We start from the raw sequence: 26,864 nt of genomic DNA, 5'->3' as shown, positions 1-26,864 counted from the left end.
GCCTCTCCCAAAGACATACACCTTTCTAAACAAAGGGTAGTCCTTCCCAGCCACGTATGGGAGATGGGGAGGAAGGGGGGAGGGACTCGGGGACACCCGAGTTTAACACCCCCAGAGGCTGTAAAGAAAGGAAACAAGAAAGGAAAAGAAATCCCTGCCTGACCAGCGTCTAAACAGAGAATTCCTAGGCACAGAAGAAGAGGTAGCATTATTAACCACTAAAAGATAAAGAGAGAGACTAATGGGCTCGCTTCCTACCTGCTGGGAGACTGAGAAAATACTGAGGCTAAGGTCACATGGCCAGGGCTCCTATTGGCTCTCTAGAGTCAGAGTTTTTTCTCAGTCTCCACCTGCTGGTAGGCGAGCACAACCCATCAGTCCAATCCTGGTCCGGTCCGGAGGGACGCTAAGGAATAGCAATTTACATGATAGCATGAGTAAAACTGATATTTGGAACATTCCTGAGAGGTGTACAGGAAAGCATCAAAAATGTGGTGGATGTTCAATTTGTGTACATACAATTGAGGGGACAGAATTTATTTGGCAGAAGGACAAATACACTATCACTTTACAACATACTAATTGTGAATCAAAAAATGTAGTGTATATATTTGTCCATGTGATAAATTATATGTGGAGCATACTACATGGATGTTTAAAACGAGAGTAATTGAGCATTGTCCTTGCGTAATTAAAGGAAAAACTGAAGCACGGGTGGTTCATCATTGTCAACAGTTGGGACGTGCATTTGAGCAATTTCGCTGTATGGTCATTGACCAGGTCACATTGAATATGAGAGGAGGGGATGTAAAAAAAAAAAAAAGTGCTTTGGCGTAAAGAGCAAGAATGGATTTTCCGGCTGAATACTATTGAGACTAATGGTATGAATAAGAACATTGAGTGGAATGCGTTTTTTTTTTTTTTATGGGGCTCTTTAAATCAAGTGGTTAATTTGATTGGTTGATACATAAGTTGGCGTATTTTTAGTCCCGCAGCCATCTTGGGATTAGTGGTAGCAATTACGATCTTCATTTGCTGGACTCTTCCTGAAGCAGCAAGTTCCAGCGAAACAAGGCGTTCTTGTTGAAGAGCAGAAGGGCAGTTGGTTTGAATAGTGCACTGTCATATATGGACTGGTGATTGTATGTTGTGGGATCAACAGACTATTCTATTAAAAGACTTTATTGGAGGGAATCAGAAGGAATTGTGGACTCATAAGTATTTGGATATAGACTGTTCACTCTGCTGATTTTTGGGATCTGCTGTGTTGACATATGCCTGCAGTTTACTACCAGTTTTTTGTATTTTTTGAACATGATCATAAGCTGTTATATTTTTAACATTACATTCATTTGTGGTTTCTAATGAATTGGTAAGACTTGGGGTTGGATTTTTTTGCAACCAATTGTTTTTCTCCAGTGTCTGGAGTTTTTTTTTACATAGGTTCTTTTTTTCCCCTCATCTATATATAAAAACTCACCCTCAACGTTCTATTTGCACCGACAGCGACGACATCGGTGGGGGTGGAAGGGGGTGCACTGGCAACACACACATCAGGGGGAAGGGAACGGTCACGGATGCTGGGGGGCGTGCCAAAAGGACCAGGGTGACAGCACATTCGCACGGAGGCTGCAGGGGGGGGCGGCGACACACAGAGACACAAAGGGACGGAGGGGAGCCTTGCTAGCACCCGTTTCATTGCGATTTGAAACGGGCCTTCGTTACTAGTTAGTAATAATAGAAACTGACGATAATAACTTGCTCCATTATCAGTTGAGTATCACTGTGTGATGCTATTATTCTAATTGAATTCCCTCATTGGAAGATATTGAGGTTTCATTTTTGATAAATATTTTTGATTTGTCTTTTTGGAAACCATGAAGGTCTGTTTGTGTTTATTCAAACTTATGGTTTTGTAATTTAGATATTTTTCAGTTTGTTTCCTATTTTGTTATTTAGTAGAACCAGGTATTCGGTCTTTGGTGCATGTATGTGTGGGATTGTGTTTGAGTTTATGGATGGTAGAGATGGTTTTGAAGGTGTCCTTTTGTTTAGTTGCTTATTGTTCTCTTTCCCTTTACTATTGCCCAGGGTGAAGGTACCCAAAGGGTGAGGGAAGGACTTTTGGAATGGTGGTATGATCAATGTTCTACAGCTTCTGTTTCCTATATAAAGCAATATACAGGCTTTTTGTGTATGTGTGTGGTCGGGAGGGGGGGAAGAGAACTTTTCTCTGAAAATAGTGAACCATGTTTCTGGTTTTCATGTTTGCCCAAGATATTCACATTTTCTTCCTACATGCCAGATTTGGAGAATTTCCATCAGTGGGGGTGTTTTTTGGAAATATTGTGCTTGCAGGTGGACATTAATCTCTTTTTATATAATTATTTTCCAACATCCCAAACAGTTCATCCAGTCTGCCCAGTTACTGGTGTCTTTGCGGCTTTACATTACATTACATTTTGCTTTTCTATATTGCAATGTCCCCATGAGAGACCTATATGGTGCACTAAGTCAAAAGAGGCAGGACAAACTCCTGGATGTTCATCAATTTAAAATATCCAAATGATAACAATCAAGAAAGATTTTTAAGGTAGATCATAAATATGGGTTTTAAGAGCTTTCTTAAACGGATCAAGCTTCTGTACAGTGTCACTGCGTTGCACACTGGTTAAGCTATATTGCTGAGCGTTGAGCCTGAACTGGTGATCCTGTGTCCCCTGAGGAAGCCCTTTTGGGTGAAACGGGTCCGTTGGGCTCGGACTCCATTCAGGAGAAACGCTTACGGTCAAGCCAGCAAAGCTAAGTTATTTGGATTACTGGTTTGTTTGTTTTTTGAGTTATCAGCAGTAAAAATTTACAAAACAGTGACAACAACGCTGATTTTGCAATTTTGTATTGTTGTACTTTGCAAATCGATAAAATTCACAAAAAAAAAATTTTTCAGTATTAAATCAAGAAGAGAACAAAGGAAATTTGACAACCTTTTTGGTTGGTTGGGGGTTTTAACCGATGATTAGAAATTGCATATATATGACCGAGATGGTCGGACTGCTCTAGACTTGCAGTAGCAGGTCATGAGGTCTTTCCCCCTGTTCTCTTCTCTTTTTCACCTTGTGATTTGAGGTGTATCTAACACATCTAGAATTTCAACTCGCTCTTTTTTGTTTTACCGTTGAGGTGATTTTGGAGCGGAGTTTCCCGCTGGTTTTCTTTTTTGTATACTTTCGAATATTCAGTGGCAATAGATTCCTCCAGTGTGGCGATTGATACAAAACCCTGTTTAATGGGAAGTTTTTTTATTTCACACCTCTTGGACTAGGGCATTGTAATAACCGAGATAATCTGCATCCTGGTGCTGAATTTCTAACTAAAAGATGGATTAAGTTCCCTAGATATAAGGGAGCATAATCATAAATTATTTTAGTTGTCATAGAATAGAGCTTAAAAACAATATATGAGACCTTACTGGAAGCCAGTGAAGCTTTCTCAGGTGTAGAAAAACAGACACATACTTAGATGATGATAAATTAGGCATGCTGCAGTGTTCTGTAGTGCTTGAAGTCATCTAAGAAGATCCTCATTTAGTCCCACATACAGAGCATTGCAGTAGTCCAGGTAGGACAAAACCAAAGATTGTACCAGTAGCCTATAAACTGACTGATTGTAAAAGGAACTGATCCTTCTTAATTTCCGTAAAATATTAAAAGCTTTCATTATCAGTGAATTGATTTTCATTGAAGATGACACCCAGAATCTTTAGCTATTTTCTAATTGGTAGGGAATACCTTGAATTGTAATAGAAGTTTCTGAAAACAGTTTGTAGGCATTTCCCAGTAGTTAAAATTTGGTTTTGTCGCTATTAAGTTTCAATTTAAAAGCGGTTGCCCAGATAGAGAGAATGTTAATACCTTCCTTATTTACTTGAGAGAAAATAGTAATGTGTCGAAAGGTATAGTAATCGTCATGTTGTCCTTCACACTAAACATTCTGGACTCTCAATTGAAGGCTTGATTGTATGCAAATTTTGCCAGTTTATTAAAGCTCAGAGCATAATGATCTGACCAAATTATTGGTTCCCAATAGCTATCAGAAATAAACATTAAAATATCATCAGAAAATCTATACCTTAACAAATTCAAATTATGACCTTTTTAATATGAGATGAAGTAAAAATTGGCCAGTTAAAATTTGAGTGAAGAAATCCCAAAACATTCTTGCCCATAGGATCATTGATCTTCCAAATGAAGATTTATTATATCACCCAGTAATATTACATTTTAACTTTCTAGACTTCAGCTAGTAACAAAATACAAAAACTCAGTGGAAACATTCTTCTGTTTATCTGGTGGACATTAAAAAGACAATACATGATTGTCAAACATCCTTGTAAAGGGTTGTCCTGAACTGTGCAGGCCATAATCCCTAGACAAGGAGATTTAAACAAAGAATGTAGGACAGGTTGACACTGAAAAAGGATTGTGTATCAAGGCAACTCCTCCACTCCATTTTTTTTTTTTGCTCATGAAATATGGCAGATTTTATAACCAGGGGGGCATAATTCATTAATTGCTGGATCGTCATGCATCTGAAGCCATGTTTCACCTAGTATTACCAGACCTGGCTGGTCCCTTTTAGTTCAATCCTTAACTGTGTCCAGCTTGTTAACCACTGATCTAGCATTGGCATAGTACACAGGAATAGGTATATTAGAGATTATATTATCATTTGCACATTTATAGATACTGATTAGACTTATTTCTTAGTCGGTCCTTTCTTTGTACTTTAAAAGACCTAGGGCCCTGTTTACAAAGCCGTGCTATAGGTATGCTAGCGTTTTTAGCGCGCACTAATGCTACAGACACCCATGGGTGTCTCTAGAGTTAGCATGTGCTAAAAATGCTAGTGTGCCTTAGTAAACAAGGCCCCTAGTTCTTGACTGCCTATGATTATTTAACACCTCAATTGTCCTAGGTATAAATGCCACACAATCTATGTTATTATCTGGTAAAATTCGAAGTACTCGATTTACTTACATTTCTAAAGTTGCCTGTGACAGTAAGGTAAAACAGGAATTAGATGCACTTAAAGCAGCTTCTAAGACTACCCAAAACCATGCAGCACAGAATCAAGCCAATTTCACACCACTGCCTCCAAGGATAAAACCACCTAGGAATAGATGGTTCACAGTAGGCTCAGGAAGACTTCGCTATGTGCACCAGAGGCATCCGCCCTCACAAGTGTTGCCCCTACAGAATTCTTTTGCTCCATTACAACATGGTGATGATCCTGAAAATAGAACTGAGGCAGAAGAGAAAGAAATGCAGTTGGAACAAAAGGATATGAAGATACCCAAAGAGAAAAGACAACCCCAAATCACAAATGTTGAAGCACATACCAAGAAATGTACATGGAAAGCGATGGCCACAAATGCTCGCAGTCTAAGCAATAAAGTTCATGACCTTCAAGCCCTGATGTTGGAGGCAGACTTAGACATTGTTGCAATCACGGAGACGTGGCTAAATGGTTCGCATGAATGGGATGCAAACATACCAGGCTATAATCTGTTTAGGAAGGATAGAGAGAGTCGTAAAGGTGGAGGAGTAGCTCTATATGTGAGAAATGATATCACGGCGACCGAAATGACAGGGACCTGGGGAAAGGAAGAAGCGATATGGATCACCTTAAAAAGAGAGGATAGAACCTCTATACACGTGGGTGTTGTCTACAGACCTCCGAAACAATTGGAGGAACTAGATAAAGACCTGATCGCAGATATTCAAAAGTTGGGAAACAAGAGAGAGGTGCTGTTGCTGAGAGATTTCAATCTGCCGGATGTAGATTGGAAGGTTCTGTCTGCAGAATCGGAAAGAAGTAGAGAGATCGTGGATGCTTTACAAAGCGGTTTGCTCAGACAAATGGTGACGGAACCCACGAGGGAGGGAGCGACGCTGGATCTGGTGCTCACAAATGGGGATAGCGTGTCAAATATCCAAGTGGGTGCCCACCTGGGCAGCAGTGACCATCAAACGTTTGGTTTGATATTACAGCTAAAGTGGAGAGCGGCCACTCAAAACTCAAAGTTCTGGATTTCAAGCGTGCTGACTTTAGTAAAATAGGGGAATACTTGAGGAAGGAGATGATGGGCTGGGAGGAAATACGAGAAGTGGAAGGACAGTGGTCCAGGCTGAAAGAAGCTATAAATAAGGCCACGAACCTTTATGTAAGGAAAGTAAATAAAAGCAAGAGAAAAAGGAAACCGATATGGTTCTCCAAGCAAGTGGCTGAGAAAATAAAGGCTAAAGAGTTGGCGTTCCAGAAATACACAAAAACTAAAGAAAAGAAACACGAGGAGGAATACAGGATGAAACTGAAAGAAGCCAAGAGAGAGATACGTCTGGCAAAAGCGCAAGCGGAAGAACAAATGGCTAGAAATGTAAGGAGGGGTGACAAAAATTTCTTCAGGTATATAAGTGAAAGGAGAATGACTAAAAAGGGAATTGTGAGACTAAAAGATACTGCAAACCGCTATGTGGATAATGATGAAGAAAAGCAAATTTGCTAAATAGATACTTTTGTTCTGTTTTCACAGAAGAAAATCCTGGAGAAGGACTGCGATGGACTGCAAAATATAGAAATGAGATTGAAGTGGATAGAGCACCGTTCACGGAAGAGAGTGTATATGAACAGCTTGAAAAGCTAAAGGTGGATAAAGCCATGGGACCAGATGGGATCCACCCCAAGATATTGAGGGAGCTCAGAGAGGTTCTGGCGGGTCCTCTTAAAGATTTGTTTAACATATCCTTGCAGACGGGAGAGGTTCCGAAGGATTGGAGAACGGCGGAGGTGGTCCCTCTTCACAAGAGTGGTGATAGGGAAGAAGCTGGAAACTACAGGCCGGTAAGCCTCACTTCGATTATTGGAAAAATAATTGAAGCGATGCTGAAGGAAAGGATAGTGAATTTCCTGGAAGCCAATAAGTTGCAAGATCCGAGACAACATGGTTTTACCAAAGGGAAATCGTGCCAAACGAATCTCATTGAGTTCTTTGATTGGGTGACAGGAGAATTGAATCAGGGACGAGCTATGGACGTAATCTACTTAGATTTCAGCAAAGCTTTTGACACGGTTCCCCACAGGAGGCTCTTAAATAAACTGGACAGGGCTGAAGATAGGACCCGAAGTGGTGAACTGGATTAGGAATTGGTTGACGGACAGAAGCCAGAGGGTGGTGGTGAATGGAATTCGCTCGGAGGAGAGAAAGGTGAGTAGTGGTGTGCCTCAGGGATCGGTGCTGGGACCGATTCTGTTCAATATATTTGTGAGTGACATTGCCGAAGGGTTAGAAGGTAAAGTTTGCCTATTTGCAGATGATACTAAGATCTGCAACAGAGTGGACACCTGGGAGGGAGTGGAAAACATGAAAAAGGACCTACGGAAGCTAGAAGAATGGTCTAAGGTTTGGCAATTAAAATTCAATGCGAAGAAATGCAAAGTGATGCACTTAGGGAATAGAAACCCTCGGGAGATATGTGTTAGGCGGGGAGAATCTGATAGGTACGGACGGGGAGAGGGATCTTGGGGTGATAGTATCTGAGGATCTGAAGGCGACGAAACAGTGTGACAAGGCGGTGGCCGTAGCTAGAAGGTTGTTAGGCTGTATAGAGAGAGGTGTGACCAGCAGAAGAAAGGAGGTGTTGATGCCCCTGTATAAGTCGTTGGTGAGGCCCCACCTAGAGTATTGTGTTCAGTTTTGGAGGCCGTACCTTGCGAAGGATGTAAAAAGAATTGAAGCGGTGCAAAGAAAAGCTACGAGAATGGTAAGGGATTTGCGTTACAAGACGTATGAGGAGAGACTTGATGATCTGAACATGTATACTCTGGAAGAAAGGAGAAACAGGGGTGATATGATACAGACGTTCAAATATTTGAAAAGTATTAATCCACAAACGAACCTTTTCCGGAGGTGCGAAGGCAGTAGAACGAGAGGACATGAAATGAGATTGAAGGGGGGCAGACTCAAGAAAAATGTCAGGAGGTATTTTTTCACGGAGAGAGAACGGGAACAGAATTCAAACACGAGTGGGATAAACATAAAAGAATCCTATTCAGAAGGAATGGATCCTAAGGAGTTTAGCCGAGATTGGGTGGCAGAGCCAGCCGGTGGTGGGAGGGGAGGATAGTGCTGGGCAGACTTATACGGTCTATGCCAGAGCCAGTGGTGGGAGGCGGGGATAGTGCTGGACAGACTTATACGGTCTGTGCCCTGAAGAGGACAGGTACAAATCAAAGTAGGGTATACACAAAAAGTAGCACATATGAGTTTGTCTTGTTGGGCAGACTGGATGGACCATGCAGGTCTTTTTCTGCCGTCATTTACTATGTTACTATGACTCTAACTGGAATATATTGGCCATGACCTTGATCTGTAAACACCAAGCCAGCACTCGCCAACAGTGTGAAAAATGTAAAATGAGTCAAAGTATCCATAATGAACAGATCTGAAAAGGACATATACCCCAGGATCTAGAGCCCAGCTACTATCTATTAAAGCATGACAGTTTGCAGGAGATCCTTAATCTCTCTACAAGCTTTTCCTAGCTGATTCAGTTATCAGAGTTTGTTACTATACAGAGATGGTGGTACGGTTTGATAAAGGGTTCTAGGGGTGACTCGGCAAACTACAGACCAGTGAGCCTCTCCTCAGAGCCAGGCAAAATGGTAGAAATTACTGAATACATAGATAGATATGATTTAATGGGACAGATTAAACATGGGAGTCAGCTGAGAGAAGTCTTGCCTTACCAATTTAATTTTTTTTGAAGGCATGGAAAAAGGTGAGAGAGTTAATATATACCTAGATTCTTAGAAATCTTTTGACATTAAAAAGCCATGTGATAAGGGGCAATTTCCAACTGGTTAAAAGATAGAAAACAGAGAGCTGGATTAAATGGCCAGTTCTGTCAATGGAGGAAGCTGAATAGTGGAGTACTACGGGGGTCTGTACTAGGATCAGTATTTTTTAACATATTTATAGATGATCTGCAAATGAGAACAATTGAGTGATCAAATTGCAGATGACATAATTCTCCAAAGTGGTTAAATCTTCTAATGATTATGACAAATTGCAGAAGGACCTTGAGAGACTGGAAGACTGGGAATTCAAATGGCAGATAAAATTTAATGTGAGGAAATATAAAGTGATGCACATAGGGAAGAATAACTCAAATTATAAAATATGATGATACTAGGTTCCACAGTATGAGTCAGCATTCGGGGAAAAGATCTAGCTGTTGTTGCTGATAAAACACTTTGAAATCTTTTGCTCAGTGTGTGATAGTGTGCCAGAAAGCAAACAAATTCAGACTTATTAGGAAAGGAATAGATAATAAAAATACCATAATGCATCTGTACTTTTCCATATTTTGACCACACTTTGAGTTTTATGTGCAATTCTGGTCACTGCATCTCAAAGATATAGCTAAATTAGAAAAGGTACAAATAAGTAACATACATAGTAACATAGTAGATGACGGCAGAAAAAGACCTGCACGGTCCATCCAGTCTGCCCAACAAGATAAACTCATATGTGCTACTTTTTGTGTATACCTTACCTTGATTTGTACCTGTCCTTTTCAGGGCACAGACCGTATAAATCTGCCCAGCACTATCCCCGCCTCCTAACCACCAGCCCCGCCTCCCACCACCGGTTCTGGCACAGACCGTATAAGTCTGCCCAGCACCATAAATGATTAAGGAAATGGAAATAAGACCAAAAATACTATAATGCCTTTGTATTGCTCTATGGTTCGACCGCACCTTCTTTCAGTTCTGGTTGCTGTATCTCAAAAAAGATATAGCGGAAGTAGAAAAGGTTCAAAGAAGCACGACCAAAATGATAAAGGGAGTGGAACTCCTCTCATATGAGGAAAGGCTAAAGAGGTTAGGACTCTTCAGCTTGGAAAAGAGACAGATGAGGGGAGATATGATTGTGGTCTACAAAACCCTGAGTGGTGTAGAATGAGTAGAAGTAAATCAATATATTTTTTTTTACTTTTTCCAAAAGTACAAAGAGTAGGGGACACTTGAGGAAGTTACATAGAAATACGTTTAAAACAAAAATAGGAGGAAATATCTTTTCACTCAACGAATAGTTAAGCGCTGGAACTCTTTGCCGGAGGATGTGGTACCAGCGGTTAGCGTATATGGATTTTTAAAAAAAGGTTTGGACAAGTTCCTGGAGGAAAAGTCCATAGTCTGCTGTTGAGACAGACATGGGGAAGCCACTGCTGTCCCTGGGATTGGTAGCATGGAACGTTGCTACTAATTGTGTTTCTGCCAGGTACAAATGACCTGGCTTGGTCACTGTTGGAAACAGGATACTGGGCTAGATGGACCATTGGTCTGACCCAGTATGGCTATTTTTATGTTCTTATGAATGAATCCCTTCTGAGGGAAGGCTAGAGAAAATATTTTTTTCACTGAACACATAAGTTAAGCTCTGGAACTCAAAAGCTGATGTAGAAAGCTTGTGTTAGAGCTGTGCACTGATTACTTAGTGCATGGCTTCTAGTGCAAGCTGAATGCACAAATTTTGCTCCTCAAAACAGTAAACTAATGGCATTCAAATTAGCGTAATGGCATTCAAATTAGCGCCTTGTTAAAAAATGTGCACTGTCAGAAAAAAGAACAGCACACACCTTGGTGGTCATAGGCAACCACCTATGCAACAAAGCAAAAAGGTCTCCGTCAGTGATTGGTTCACACACTGACAGGGAGGGAGACATAAAAAAAATTGCTTTCCTCCTGGTCGCCTCCACCCCACCCCCATGTACCTTGAACAAGATGCGGGAGCAATGCCCACTTGTTCCTGCCTTAATGCTACCATTTTCCAAAATGATGATGTATCCGGGGACACACTGTGTGGAGTCAATCTTCAAAGTAAGGGGATTTTTCCTTATTTGGTTGTCCCTGCCCAGATTACCAAATAAGGAGGAGTAGCCTAAAGGTTAGAGCAGTAGCCTTGAAACCAAGGAAGCTAGGGTCAAGGCGGGCTTAACTGATGGACCAGGTGAGGCTCTGGCCCAGGACACCAAAGATAAAGGGCACCAAACGCCTGAGCTTGTCATGTCACTGGCCCGGAGCTTACCTGGCAGTGTTGTGTGTGTGTGTGTGTGTAGGGAAAAAAGAAGAGCCAGCAATTCTCTTTCTCTTTTTGTCTCGGACCACCTTCCCCTGTCTACTTTTAAAGGCAGATTTTCCCTCCCAAAAACAGACAGCATTTCATCTAACGCTACCCACATCAGCCCCGGTGTCTTTTTTTTGCTGCGCCCTGCCTCTCCTTTGACATAACTTCCTGTTTTCACAGGGGCATGGCAGAGAGAAGACGCAGGGGTTGATGCAGGTAGCGTTAGGTGAAACGCTGTTAGTATTCAGGAGGAGGAAACTGCCTTTAAAGGTAGGCCCGGGGAGGGGGGGAGGGGAGGATGGCCTGAGGGAGGGACGCACCACAGCAAAAGTTGGCTCAGAGGTCTGGCTAATCCCACTACAGCTCCATGTGATCTTGGGCAAGTCATTTAACCCTCCATTGCCTCAGGTATAAATTTACCCCCCTGTTTACAAAGCCGTGCAGCAATGCCGACACAGCCCATTCAAAGTATATGGGCTGTGTCAGCATTACCGCACTGGCAGCCGCTAGCATGGCTTTGTAAACAGGGGGGGGGGGGGGGTTAGATTGGGAACCCTCTAGGGACAGGGAAATACCTACTGTGCCTTGAATGTAACTCACCTTGAGCTATAATTGAAAAAGGTGTGATCCAAATATAATATAAAAAGGGGATCTTTTAAAAGCAAACATTAATGCTTGTCTTTTTTTGTAACTTATTTTCTCAGGCTATTACCCCCGGATTCTATATAGCGTGACCAAAATTGTGCATGCAAATCCAGTCGTATTCTGGATTTGTGCACACAATTAAATTACTTAACAAGCCAATCAGTGCCAATAATTGCTACGTAACAAGCAATTATTGACACTAATTGGCATTATAATTTACTTGCACAACTTACTAGGCGTATTCTGTAAAGTGGTGTGCGTATATTCTAATGCATGCTGCCAAAAAGGGGGCATGGAATGAGCAGGCCATGGGTGTTCTGAAAAACTACGCACAGGGATATGGAGTACACCTGCTCTGTACATAACTTAGGCGCTGGTATATACACCAGGTTTTACTTGGTGTAAATGGACATGCCTAGAGTTAGGGGCAAGCATGGCTGCTAGGCGTATAAATCTAGGCACGGTTTACAGAATATACCTAGGCAGGAATATTTTTGGCGCTGATTTTTCAGGCACCATATATAGAATCTAGTCCTTAAAGTGTATACAGATCTTGCAGTTTTGTCTGAAATTGTGGCCCAAATTTTAATTGATAGTCTCAGCAAATTTGGAGACCTAATATGATGGATGTTGGAGTTAGCAGATTGAGGTCTAGAATTGTTTTATGGAAGGGAAAACTTTAAATAACAGATTCTTTTAAGAGAATGGTAAGCAAGTGGTATTTATTTTATGTTCGTGATTTTATTGTGTATGTAGATTGTAAGGGGTACGTCTTGATTTGCATTTACTTTTATGATATCTATATGTTCTGTGTTGACATTGTACCTTTGTCTGCAGTTAAATAAAACATTATTAATAGTAAAATAATGTTCCTTGGCATTTGCTCCAGACCATTCCCCATGAGTGGGTATATGCCCTTCTACCAGCAGATGGGGAGACTGAGAGATCATTATATATTGTCTTGTGCAGACCTAAGCTCCCTCAGTATTTCTCAGTCTCTTCTCAGACGGTAGGTAGGTGCCTATGCTGATTGGGTTCCCTAATAGTCCCAAGAAGAAAGCTTCCCTTTTTCGGTCTAGATGGCTAACTGTTTTTCTTGCTGGGAACAACAGAGTTAGAAGCTGATCCTACAGAACTAGTTTGAAAAATAACAAAAAAAACAAAAGGGTAACTTTGATAAAGGCATTGACGGTGCATTTTTGAGGCCTGTCTCAGCTCGTTTTGGCTCTGAGGACAGCTTCTGCATGGTGGTTTTTTGGCTACATGTCAATGTCTAGTTTTGAATGGTTGAGCCTAAGGGGTGCACACTCCGTGTTGCAGGTCCCTCCCCCCCTTTATTCCCCCTCCCTGACCGGTAAGGTTGTGGTATGCTTCCAGCGCCCCTTTCCTTCTTGCTAGAGAGAAATTCCTTCAGGCTCCATTCCCGCCCCGGGATGCATCCACTATTTGGGTGCAAAGAAAAGTTAAAACAAAAAAAGATGACACCAAAAAGAACAGGCGGTAATTGAATTCTGATTGATCCTGTCAGGCTCGGATTCCTGCTTGAGGTTCCATTCAGGGCAGTGTTCAGGGCACAGTTGAGGGGAGTATTGGTTTTCCCATGCTCTACAGCATGGCCACTACTGCTGGTAAAGCATGCTGCTGCGTGGCCTATCGGGCACACCATGTGTTGTCTTTCACCTCCAGTTTGTGTCGTTTTTGCAACGAGGACTTAGGAGGCTGTGGACGGGGCAGGTCTGTCGGGGGTGACTTGCCTATCAGTGGAGAGGCCAGTGGAGGAGACCGAGGCCACTCAGGGGGCCTCTGATTTCTTGCCTAGCCCCAGGAGGAATGAGATGTTGGAAGCTCTGATCTCAGGGCAGTGTTGTGGGGGGAGGGGCTCCTTCCCCCTTCTTTGTCGCCCAGATGTCCCCAACTCTCTGTCTTCACCCCAGATTTTGTTCTGATGCTGCATCAGGCATACTGCTTGAAGCGCAGCCACCTGGGATCATTGGTTCCGGATTCAGGGGAGCTCTAGGGCCTAGGCTTCCAAGGGTGTCAGTGATAGGGGTCCCAGAGCAAGCTGAGGTCACTGCTCCTCTGCTTATGTAGGAGGATGAGTGGGCCTTGGGGGTTCTGGAGACACTCAAATTTGCCACTCACTGGGGGAAGACCTTTCCATGGTCAGACTCTTTTTGCAGGCAGGAATTGCCCTGGCTGACCTCTCAAGTCCTCCAACGTTTGGAACTCGAGGAGGACCAACCTGTAGTCCCTCGGAAGGGGGACCCTCTCTTGAAAGGTACCTGCAAGCCCCTGTGGGTCTTTCCACTTAGTGAGGACCTGGAGAAGTTGGTGAAGGACTTGAGAGGAGTCCAAGGTGTATCGATTTACTGGAGAACAAATCGCATTCCTTGTGCCAGGGGTCCTTCAGGAGCCGGGGCTGTGACGCTTGCCGTTCTCAACAAGGTCACCTTTTACAGGGTCCTCTTGTGTTCAGTTTTCCATCCTTTCGGGGAGGTCGTCGAGGGGACTGGGATGGAGCTCAAGGACCAGCCAACCCCACTCGTTCTGCACAATGAGGATATAGTGGCCCAGACTCTGGACCTTCCCATAGGGGAGCATTCGCAGCTCTTCTGCTGGAGATGGGCCCATATCGCGTCCGACTGTTGGGTCCTGGGCGTTCTTCAGTTTGGTTACCTTCTAGAGTTTTGCCATCAGCTGTCCGATCTGTTGTTCTGTCGCCGTGCAGGGCAACTCAAAAAGTGGCCTGTGTGAGGCAGACCTTGGATAGGTTATTGCGGTTGCAAGCAATTGTTCCAGTCCCTCTGGCCAAGAGAGGTTCTGGCAGGTACTCCATCTAGTTTGTCGTGCCCAAGAAGGAGAGTTCCTTCCATCCCATTTTGAACCTCAAAGGGATCAAAAGTGTGCTTCGGGTTTCTCCCTTTTGTATGGAGATCCTCAGGACTGTCGTCATGTTTGTTCAGCTGTGGATCTCTCCAAGGCCTATCTGCACATTCCCATCCATCAGGATCATCTCAAAGTTTTGTGGTTCGCTATCCTGAGAGAGCATTTTCAGCTCCAAGCCCTTCTGTTCGGGTTGGCTATGGCGCCCTGGACCTTTTCCAAGATCATGGTCATGGTGGCAGCCCATCTCCTCAAGGAGGGGTTCACCCATGTCTGGACAACTAGCTGGTCAGGGTGAAGTCCCTAATGAAAAGTCAGCAGGCCATGACCCAAGTGGTTGAGCTCTTGCAGCATCTTGGTTGGGTGGTCAATGCCATCAGGAGCAGACTGGTATGACAGCAAGGGGGTTTCCCTGCTTCAGTCTTCTATTCTGGATATTTTGCAGTTTTTGCAGGATGGATTGCAAAAGGGTTTATCTCTTTCCTCACTGAAAGTGCAGGTGGCAGCGCTTGCGGTTTTTCAGGGTCCGCTCATGGGCAGTCCATTTAGTTCCTTCTGGACGCGACTCGCTTCTTGTAGGGGGTCAGTCTGCCTCTCTGGTCCGTGGTCCCTCCTTGGGATTTGGTGTTGACTGCCCTGGTGCAGGTGCCCTTTGAGCCCCTTCAGTTGGCGACATTGAAGGATCTTTTGCTCAAAGTGACCTTTTTGGTGGCCATAACTTTGGTATGGTGAGTATCGGAGTTGCAAGCTCTCTCCAGTTGGGAACCTTTTTCTGCTCTTTCTTGAGGAGCGAGTAATCTTGCAGCTGGTTCCATCCTTCTTGCCTAAGGATGTGTCTCCGTTCTGTGTGAACCAGACCATTTCCCTGTTAGTGTTTTGCCGTCAGGGGATGCCCTGTCTCGTTTGGATGACCTTGGGGCTCTTCGTTGTTATTTGCACAGGATGGTGGATTTTCGCAAGAAGAATCATCTTTTTGTCACCTTTGCAGGACCTTGACAGGACAATGCAGTTTTGAAGGCTACTATTGCTTGGTTGATTAAAGAGGCCATTGCTTCAGTGTACCCGCTCGGCGGCAAGCCCATTCCTCCAGTGTTACAGGCGCATTCTACACAGGCTCGGTCACCTTCATGGGCGGAACAGTCTTTGATTCCGATTGCACACATTTACAGAGTGGCAACATGGTTGTCGCTGCATTCCTTTGTGAAACATTTCCAGCTGGACCTCCAAACCCAGAAGGAAGCAGCTTTTGGGGCAACAGTTCTGTCCAGGGGGTTGGTTGTGTCTCACCCTCATTGAGTACTGCTTTGGTACTTCTCACGTGGGGATTGGTCTGAAGCAGACCCCAAGGAAGGAGAAATTAGGTCCTACCTGCTAATTTTATTTCCGTTAGTCACTCCAGACCATTCCCAATCCATCCTATGACTGTGTTCTGTCGTTGACTCCCATAGCCATGGGTGCCTGAGCTTGAAAGGATCAAATACTATTGCAGATAGCAGTGTGGATCACTGGGGAAAAAAATACACAGAAGTCATTTCACAAGCGGATGATTCTTTGTACAGTAAAGTTATTTTTGGTTGTTCCTTCCTCCCCTGTGGTGTTGTACAGGGGTTGTTGTTCCTGTTTTTTTGCTTGGTTCCATTACCATCTTAGTTTTGTCAATAGAAAATACTGAGGGAGCTAAGTCTGAACAGGACTATATGTAATGATCTTTCAGTTAGTTCTCAGTCTCCCCATCTGCTGGTAGAAGAACATGTACCCACTTGTGGGGAATGGTCTGAAGCAACTAAAGGAAAGAAAATTTGCAGCTAAGACCTAATTTCTCCATAATATGATACCTGATTTCCAGATCCTTGCAACAGGGAGCTGACAGTGATGATGGAAGTCCAACAACAGCTGAAACTCTGTCCTTGGAAGATTTCAGGTAAAAAAAAAAATTATATAGTTGTCAGCCTCATGAAAGAGAAAAAGTTTAGTATTACAGAAACATAGAAAATGACATCAGATAAAGAACATATGGCCTATCCAATATGCCCATCGATACCACTACTGAACTCTACTGTCCCTTCGAGATCCTCTATGCTTGTCCCATGCTTTCTTGAATTCAACTGCAATCCATTTCAGTTATCTCTGCCTGGAGGCTGTTCTATGCATCTGTCATCCTCTCCATAAAGAAATATTTCCTTAGATTAGTCCGGAGCCTATCCCTTCATCCTATGGCCCCCCCCCCCCACCCCCACCCCCATTCCAGAGCTTATTTTTGTTTATATTTTTTGGAGGTACTGTCTCCAGAATTGTACACACTACTCTAACTGGGTCTCACCAGAATCTTACACAGAGGCACTTTTGCTTCTTTTCCCTGATGCCCCTATGAGCCCAAGCAGTCATCTGGCTTTTGCTATTGGTCTTTCTACCTGTTTGGATAAGCAGCATAAAATGTATTGAACTTTTTTGGGATCTTGCCAGGTATTTGTGACCTGGATTGGCCGCTTTTGGAAACAGGATGCTGGGCTTGATGGACGTTTGGCAATACTTATGTACTTAATGCATAATGGAAGGAGTAGGGGGCCCGTCATATATAGTGAGGCATATTTTCAAAGCACTTATCCTTCCAAAGTTCCATAGAAACCTATGGAACTTTGGAAGGCTAAGTGCTTTGAAAATATGCCTCCATGTCACTCACCCTCTAAATCTGTTGTTTTTGTAGTATTTTTATATGTCAAGTGCAAAACTATGAACAACTGTGGGTTTATGCTAGTTGTGCAATTAAAATTTAAATGTAAAAATGAGGTAGTCCAAGGCCCTTTAAGTTCCCTGCTGGAGACAATGGGGCCCTTTTACTAAGCTGCGTAGGCGCATACGCACGTCCTACGTTCATCAATTTTGAACTACCATATGGCCTGGGCGGTAATTTCATTTTTTTATACGCATCCACTAAGCATGCCAGAAATTTTTCAGCATCCAGTGCTAACCGAGCGGTAATTGGCATTGTATGTTAACGCATGAGACCTTCATCCTAGGGCCTGAGACCTTACCGCTAGGTCAGTGGGTGGCGATAAGGTCTCAGGCCCAAAATGGACACGTGCCAATTATTATTTTGCCGCATGTCCATTTTCAGCCCCAAAAAAGGCCTTTTTTTGCAGGTGGGCTGAAAAATGGACCTGCGCGCGTCCAATACAAACGTCTATACCAGCGCAGGCCATTTTTTGGCACACCTTAATAAAAGGACCCCTATCTAGGGAGGATGCCATCTGTAACAAAGTATTCACCAGGCTGCTGAAAGATGGTGTATAAAAGATGGCAAGAAAGAAATCTTGATGCAGAATTTTATTCAAAACAGCTCCACTAATATTAAAAATCTGATTTTAATATCTGGTAGCTTTGTAACACAGATCACTTTGGTCTTCTTTGAGGCGTTTGTCATTTTCATGTGAGCTGGATGTATTGCTACAGGTTAATTTATTGGTTTTATACATATATTTGCTTATTTTTCTACTTGTGTTAAAGCCTCTCCTTGGTAGACACTAACTTACCAGCTGAAGGTGAGCCTGGACTACGCAGCTTTATTGCTAAACGCCTTAGTAAAGGAGCACTTTTTGAAGGGATGGGGAATTTTGCATCTGTGGAGCTAAGGTGAGAGTCTTGTCTTCTATCACTTGCAATGTTTATCATATGAAACTTGCCGGAAAAAAAACATGTTGGCATATAACTTTTGTAACACTGCAACTAAAAACAGTGAACACCCTTGTTATGTCATTACTATTAAATCAAGCTCTCTGGTGGATGGTGGGAAAGGAAGAAATGGAGATGTTGGGAGGTTTATGTGTTGTTACATCTGTCATTCAATAAAATGTCAGGGGTAAGGGGGTGAAGTTCAACTGTGAAATTGGACGATGAGGTTCCTGTTGTTATCAGCATTCCACATGTGAATATGTGATAATTGCAAGTAAAATATGCAACAGTGAACTATCACTAAGGAATAGTGAATTTTTAACAAGGAAGTTAGAGAGGGGGGAGAGGGAGGAGGAAGGGGTGCACGGGGGAGATATTGGAATTCTGGAAGGATAGCACAAATGAGTTGTTCTTGTTTAGTTCTTACTGTTGTAGAGAAAGAAGGGCTAGGGGAGGGAGCACAAGGTAAGATGGCGACTGTTAGCAAGTGGTCTGTATTGTACAAGTTTTGATGTTTGAATTTCTGTATTATTCATATTATTGGACATGTTTAATTGGAACTGTCATCAATAAAAAAAATATTGAACTCTAAATCAAGCTCTCTTTATTAGTGACTAAAATGATAAAATATAAGCTTAATTTGAGAAGATCGCAAAACAAGCAATCACCCTTTATTTCCACCACATTCAAACTGCATGATATTGCCACCAGTTCAATCCCAGATAAAGTATCAATAACCAAAGATCTCTTTCTAACATACCTCCAATGTATTGGGCTTTATTTATTTGTTACATTTGTACCCCACATTTTCCCACCTATTTGCAGGCTCAGTGTGGCTTACATAATACCGTAAAGGCGTTCGCGTCAGTTGATAACAAATACAAGGTTGTATTGTGGTCAAATGAGGTAGGAAGTGTGTCAGGCACCGTGAAGGTCGAAGGGAATGAGGATTGTATATTAGCCAATACAATCACTGGTTGTGCTGTGTTGCTGGATGTGGGGATTTACGTTTGATCAGTGGGGTAAGCCTTTTTGAAGAGGTTGTTTTTTAGTGATTTTCTGAAGTTTAGATGGTCATGGATTACTCTTACAGCTTTTGGGAGTCCATTCCATAGTTGTGCGCTTACGTAGGAGAAGCTGGATGCATAAGTTGTTTTGTATTTAAGTCCTTTGCAATTTGGGTATGTAAATTTAGGTATGATCGTGATGATCTGATTCTGTTTCTGGTTGGTATATCTATGAGGTCTGTCATGTATCCTGGGACTACGCCGTAGATAATGTTGTGGACAAAGGTACAGAATTTGACGATGATTCGTTCTTTGATTGGGAGCCAGTGCAGCTTTTCTCGGAGGGGTTTAGCACTTTCGAAGCGTGATATACCAAATATCAGCCTGGCAGCTGTGTTTTGGGCGGTCTGGAGTTTTTTTTGCGAGTTGTTCTTTACATCCCGCATAGATTGCGTTGCAGTAATCTGCATGGCTTAGGACCATGATTGTATTAGGTTTTGAAAGATTTCCCTCAGGAAGAAAGGTTTTTTTCGTTTAAGTTTCCACATTGAATAGAACATTTTCTTTATTACGGAGTTTACTTGGCTCTCAAGGATAAGGTTGCGGTCAGATGTGACGCCGAGTATTTTTAGGCTGTCTGAGGTAGATATCGTAGATACTGCATGCTTTCGAACCTCAGGTTAACTAATATTGTTCAGACAGTGTTTGTAAACTACATCAAACCACACTAACAAAGCAGGAAAACTAGGTAGATCAAGCAGCTGTTCATTCTTTCCATTTGACACGAGTCCCATATTTGGATAAAATTTGCCAAGCAATTCCGGCGAAGCACAATGAGGTGAGACATCCTGCAGAGAGAGTCCACTTTGGCCAACACTTGGCAAGCATGACAGCAAGAAGGGCTGCTTCATTGACGTGGCCAATAACAACCAAGCTGCCGTATCTTCCAAGGCTAGAGACCTATATCTTTTAATTTTTCCGTCCTTTTCTAGAGTGAGGTGTAAGAAAATCCTAGAAGATTCTTTCCACTATCAGGCAGTGCATTTCTGGCTTTCTTTGCCTCCCCTTCTTACTATTCTTTCCATAAAAACCTGGAAACTTATTTATTTAAAAACATTTTTCTTTAATCGCTTGTTGGAATTGCCTTTTTTTTTTTCTTTTTCTCTTTTTATTTCCAGTTTTTTATTATCCGCTTTCAACCACTGTTCTGTGGTAGTTAGTGGAATACAAGAACCATATTACATTACAGGTTTTTTAAAAAAATTGGATTTATTTTCAGTTCAGCTCCTGTATAGGAGGTTGATGAAAAGAAGCACAAGCAATCTGTCTTTTCATTACTTCTAGTTTAGGAAATCAGGTACCTCAGACTAACACATTCAAAGAATATTGTACTGTTGTTTAGGTCACCATCAATGTTAATGCAATAACTGAGGTGTTCAAGTGCAAAAGCTGTAGGAAATCATGCGTTGTTGTTTTGTATTTTTTACCTGAAAAGCGCTTTTAATATTGTCGCAGAACTGTGTTCTATAAAATGTGATATTCCCATTTTTAAGCAGGATGGGGGCTGGACTGACAGAACTATATTGATCTGTGTATAACATTTGCCTGTTCAAAAGATCTCTCCTGTCCTGATTTCATTCCATTATTATTGTTCTCAGGCATAGTCCTAGGGTTATTAAAGGGCCCTTTTGCAAAGCAGCAGTTACTGCTTGCTAAAAGGGAAGTACCGCCGGGCTACCGCAGCAGCCCAGTGGTAGTTCCCACCCCCCAGGATGCACCATTTCCAGCACTACAAAAATAGTTTTGTAGCGCTAGTGTGGATCAGGCAGTGCATGCACTGCCCGGTTACCGCCGGTGTAGCGTGGGAGCCCTTACTTGCTGCATGTCCATTTCTTTTTTTTCTTTTTTTTTTTTAACCTGCCTTCCGCTGCGGTAAAGGGGGTCTCGCGCTGACACCAGCACAGGTCCCCTTTTGCCGCAGCTTAGTAAAAGGGGCCCTAAATGATGAGACAAACAATGGATTGTGTAAATAAAATCACCGGTTTTAGAGTAACACATCTGCCTGTCTCTTTCATCTTATACATTAATATCTTTTACATGTAGTTTGCCAGAATATGCACTTGGTTGTTACTACTGCCTTTTCCAGCAAGAAAAACTTTACCTCAAAACTGCACCAGATTCAAACAGCCACCTTCCAGAGTACGTGATCTGTTTCTTAGGAGGGTCTGAGAAAGGACTTGAACTATATCCTTTTGCAAAGTATTGGAAAAAAAAAACTCGTGTAAATGCTTTATCTACCGTTACTGGCAGTGGTGCAAGTAGTAGTGTTCACATTTTAATTCTTCTTCCTCCTGTTCAGTCTGACTGCTTTTTATTTATTTATTTATTGCGTTTGTATCCCACATTTTCCCACCTATTTGCAGGCTCAATGTGGCTTACAGAGTTTTTTGTTATGACATTATCATTACATGATATCAGATACAGTTAGTAATGTACAAAGAATAAGTAAGGGAAGAGAGAGGAAGGTGTTATGCATGATGGTTTAGAAGGTGGACTTTAATAACTGGGTTGTCTTTGCTCAGTGTTCCAAAATTGTTTCAGAAATCTAGGGTACAAATAAAAATTTGAGCAAAAACAAGTTAAACAATGAAATTTCCATAGTCTGTTTGAATGAATTGAATTGAAATGGAGAAATTAGATCTTACCTGCTAATTTGCTTTCCTTTAGTCCCTCCGGACCGGTCCAGGAACTGACTGGTGGGTTGTGCACTCCTTCCAGCAGGTGGAGACTGAGAACTCTGACGCTAGCTAGAGCCCTGGCCAACTAGCCCTAGATTCAGTATCAAAGTAACAAAGCAGGAGAAGAAAAAGAGAGAAACACCCTCTGTGCCACCTGGTATCTGAGCAGCCACCCCATGTAAATTATAATTCAACAAAGGCAAGACAGCGACACTACCGTGCCGGTCAGCCCAACAATAAATAGGACAAAGCACTGCCCTTTCTTGCAGAGGTACTTAGTTTACATGAGTAGGAATTAACTCAATAGTTTAAGAATTAGTTTATTTCTTGTTGAAGTTTTATAGGATCACAAACCACAGAACAGCTCTGAACAGAAAACCAAACCATATTCAAACAACCAGAACGCACTCTTTCATACTATGTACACAAACCTGGGAGGGATCTGAACCAGTCCGGAGGGACTAAAGGAAAGTAAATTAGCAGGTAAGATCTAATTTCTCCTTTCTTAGCGTCCCTCCAGACCGGTCCAGGAACTGACTGGTGGGAAGTAGCAAAGCAGGAAACCTAAGGGAGGGACCCCAGAACCCTTGCCCCGAAAACCGCTTCCTGACGGCACTGCACGTCCAATCTGTAATTCTTTGAGAAGGAATGCAAAGAAGACCACGTTGCTGCTTTACAAATGTCCAAAGGAGGAACCAAAAAACGTTCTGCCCAAGAAGCCGCTTGCCCCTTAGTAGAATGAGCCTTGATCCCTTGAGGAACTTGTTTGCCTGAAGGAAGGTAAGCAGATTCTATTATTTCCTTCAACCACCTAGATAGGGTCTGGCAGCTTCTAAGCCAACTCTTATGGGATCCCCCAATAAGGAGAAACAGACTGTCTGAACGCCTGAAATCTTCCAAAACTTTCAGATACTGCCTAAGAACCCTCCTGACATCAAGAGACTGCAGCCTGCGCTGTTCTTCCGAACCTAAGGAAGAACCTAAAACTGGCAAAACCACAGACCGAAAGACATGAAAACGGGAGACCACCTTAGGAAGAAGAGAAGGAACCGGACGCAAGACCACACGTTCCTTAGAAAACTCCAAAAATGGCAACCTACAGGAAAGAGCCTGTAACTCTGACACACGTCTGGCCGAGGTAATGGCCACCAAAAACACCATCTTTAGCGTTAAATCCTTAAGAGAACAAGCAGCTAAAGGTTCAAATGGAGGCTTAGTAAGAACTGACAAGACCAGATTAAGGTCCCAAGCCAGAAAAATAATTCTCGAAGGAGGCCACAATAGACCTACCCCTTTCAAAAAACAAACATCTGGAAGGCTAGCTAAGGACTTGCCCTGAATGCAGCCCCTAAAACATAATAAAGCCGCGACTTGAACCTTAAGGGAAGCAAGAGCCAAGCCCTTATCAAATCCATGCTGTAGAAAATCCAACAACTCCGGCACTAAGGCTCGTAAAGGAGAGATGTGTCGATCAGCGCACCAGGCCTCAAAGATCCGCCAAACTCTAACATAATTCAGAGAAGTCGAACGACGACAAGAACGAAGCATAGTGAAAATGACTTTCGAAGAGTAACCCCTCTTCATCAATCTCGCCCTCTCAAGAGCCAGGCCATAAGACAAAATCGAGCCGGATATAGATGAAGAATCAGCTCCTGAACGAGCAGGCCGGGGTGATCCGGCAGCCGGAGAGGAGGAGCAGCTAGGAGATGCAAAAGATCTGCGTACCACAGTCTGCGAGGCCAATCCAGAGCTACCAGTATCACCCTTCCTGCGTGTGCCGGCTTGCTCCGGCTCGCAAGATCCGGTTGTTAAATTTTCTTCGGACTTGCGAGCCGGTTATTAAAATAGGCGAGCCGACCCGACACGGTAAGCATAGCAAGGGGGCGCCATGCTTACCGCCACTTATCTGCCCACCCTGGCGCCCTCTTCTTCCCCCAAGGATCATTTTTATTTTAAATTTACCTAACCTCCGTCCGTCCATCACTGGAAGCGCTCCTCCCTTGCTGAGTCCCGACGTCTCTAGCAGAAGCTTCCTGATTCATTCATTCTCAGTGTCCCGCCCTCGAGGGCGGGACACCGAGAATGAACGACTCAGGAAGCTTCTGCTAGAGACGTCGGGACTCGGGAGGGGAGGAGCGCTTCCAGTGACGGACGGGCGGAGGTTAGGTAAATTTAAAATAAAAATGATCCTTGGGGGAAGAAGAGGGAGGGCGGACAGGCAGGCAGGCAGTTGGACGTGGGAGGGCAAGGGAGAGAAGACCATCTGGACATGGATGGCAGAGCTCAGGGAGAGAGGGGAATTGCTGGATAGGGATGAATGGAGGGGACAGAGGAGCAGGGATGGGAGGGCAGGGCTCAGGGAAAGAGGGGAATTGCTGGGTAGGGATGAATGGAGGGGGCAGGGGACAGATGGGCATGGATGGATATGGATTGCAGGGCAGGGCTCAGGGAGAGAGGGGAATTGCTGAATAGGGATGAATGGAGGGGCAGGGGACAGATGGGCATGGATGGATATGGATTGCAGGGCTCAGGGAGAGAGGGGAATTGCTGGATAGGGATGAATGGAGGGGGCAGGGGACAGATGGGCATGGATGGATATGGATTGCAGGGCAGGGCTCAGGGAGAGAGGGGAATTGCTAGATAGGGATGAATGGAGGGGGCAGGGGACAGAGGAGCATGGATGGGAGGGCAGGGCTCAGGGAAAGAGGGAAATTGCTGGGTAGGGATGAATGGAGGGGGCAAGGGACAGATGGGCATGGATGGATATGGATTGCAGGGCAGGGCTCAGGGAGAGAGGGGAATTGCTGAATAGGGATGAATGGAGGGGGCAGGGGACAGATGGGCATGGATGGATATGGATTGCAGGGCTCAGGGAGAGAGGGGAATTGCTGAATAGGGATGAATGGAGGGGGCAGGGGACAGATGGGCATGGATGGATATGGATTGCAGGGCAGGGCTCAGGGAGAGAGGGGAATTGCTGAATAGGGATGAATGGAGGGGGCAGGGGACAGATGGGTATGGATGGATATGGATTGCAGGGCTCAGGGAGAGAGGGGAATTGCTGGATAGGGATGAATGGAGGGGGCAGGGGACAGAGGAGCATGGATGGGAGGGCAGGGCTCAGGGAAAGAGGGAAATTGCTGGGTAGGGATGAATGGAGGGGGCAGGGGACAGATGGGCATGGATGGATATGGATTGCAGGGCAGGGCTCAGGGAGAGAGGGGAATTGCTAGATAGGGATGAATGGAGGGGGCAGGGGACAGAGGAGCATGGATGGGAGGGCAGGGCTCAGGGAAAGAGGGAAATTGCTGGGTAGGGATGAATGGAGGGGGCAGGGGACAGATGGGCATGGATGGATATGGATTGCAGGGCAGGGCTCAGGGAGAGAGGGGAATTGCTGAATAGGGATGAATGGAGGGGCAGGGGACAGATGGGCATGGATGGATATGGATTGCAGGACTCAGGGAGAGAGGGGAATTGCTGAATAGGGATGAATAGAGGGGGCAGGGGACAGATGGGCATGGATGGATATGGATTGCAGGGCAGGGCTCAGGGAGAGAGGGGAATTGCTGAATAGGGATAAATGGAGGGGGCAGGGGACAGATGGGCATGGATGGATATGGATTGCAGGGCTCAGGGAGAGAGGGGAATTGCTGGATAGGGATGAATGGAGGGGGCAGGGGACAGATGGGCATGGATGGATATGGATTGCAGGGCAGGGCTCAGGGAGAGAGGAGAAATTGCTGGACATAGAGGGGAGGGAAGAGAGATGAAGGAGATGAAGAGAGGAGAAAAACATGGATGAAGAAAATAGGCAGAAGCTGAGGACCAGAAATGAAGAAGAAAGGAGGAAAGAAAAGGAAGCCCTGTAAATGGAGTTAAGAGGACATATAGCAGCGGAATCGGATACTGGGCCAGCATGATCATAAAAACAGTCACCAGACAACAAAGAGAGAAAAAAAATCATTTTATTTTCATTATAGTGTTTGGAATATGTTCACTTTGAGAATCAGATGCTCAACATTAAAAGTTTATATTTATTTACTTATTTATGGCATTTTATCGCACATTAAACATGAATTAGATTGGAACCTGGGATCATTTAATTTTTTTTTCCTGGAGGAATGCATTGCTCTCCCCCCGGCTATAGCCAGCTTTGCAATTTGGGGGGGGGGGGGTGCAGAGGGGGACCGGGGAGAGAGCCTGTTGTTAAACATTTACCAGCACACCACTGGTTAAACTATAAAATATTTACATATGTTCAAGCATAGGAACTAGATGAGTGGAGAAATGCAGCAGCCGTCAGTTGATAAATCTGAGCAGGTTTCCTTAAATTGACACGTTCAGACTGGAGCTGGATAAGTATACCGAAGGCCTGAAAAATAAGATGGATCATGAGGTAAAATCAGATGCTATTGTTAAGGAGAAAGATATTTAATTTAAGGAAAATCTTGCAAGGTCCCTGATCCACTGAAACCTCTCTGCCCAGTAACACATTTTACAACTGAACCATTCCATTCAGATCCATGTAAAGCATCAGTGTTGCATGTGCCAGTTGATATAGTAAGCAGAAATGAACAGACAGGCAGAATGCCAGGGAGATTTGGGGTTAAGAGAGGTTGAATAAATTCTGGAGCCCCAGTTTAATCCTGGTCTGCTTAACTGCTGACATGCTAATTGTGTCCAGCCCCTCTGTGTTCTCGTTTACTAGCAGAATCTTTAGTATCTTTTTGC

The 26,864-nt window shown here is 43.7% G+C and overlaps 1 protein-coding gene across 3 annotated transcripts in view; it reads left to right on the top strand.

Moving 5' to 3' along the window:
* LOC115473452 (protein Njmu-R1-like) overlaps window positions 1–26,864 on the top strand; it is a 39,214-nt gene that overhangs the window by 7,719 nt on the left and 4,631 nt on the right. The window contains exons 2-5 of one of the 3 annotated variants that reach the window (XM_030208413.1): window positions 16,563–16,637; window positions 18,221–18,346; window positions 21,496–21,636; window positions 26,472–26,529. In XM_030208413.1, the coding sequence (XP_030064273.1) occupies window positions 16,563–16,637; window positions 18,221–18,346; window positions 21,496–21,636; window positions 26,472–26,529 (400 nt within the window). The remainder of the gene's footprint in view (window positions 1–16,562; window positions 16,638–18,220; window positions 18,347–21,495; window positions 21,637–26,471; window positions 26,530–26,864) is intronic. The other 2 variants (XM_030208414.1, XM_030208415.1) reach the window with 2 other exon arrangements.

This window comes from Microcaecilia unicolor, chromosome 6 (assembly GCF_901765095.1).
Source record: "Microcaecilia unicolor chromosome 6, aMicUni1.1, whole genome shotgun sequence".
In the NCBI taxonomy this organism is placed as follows: domain Eukaryota; kingdom Metazoa; phylum Chordata; class Amphibia; order Gymnophiona; family Siphonopidae; genus Microcaecilia; species Microcaecilia unicolor.
This window is presented reverse-complemented; position numbering and strand designations above follow the sequence as displayed.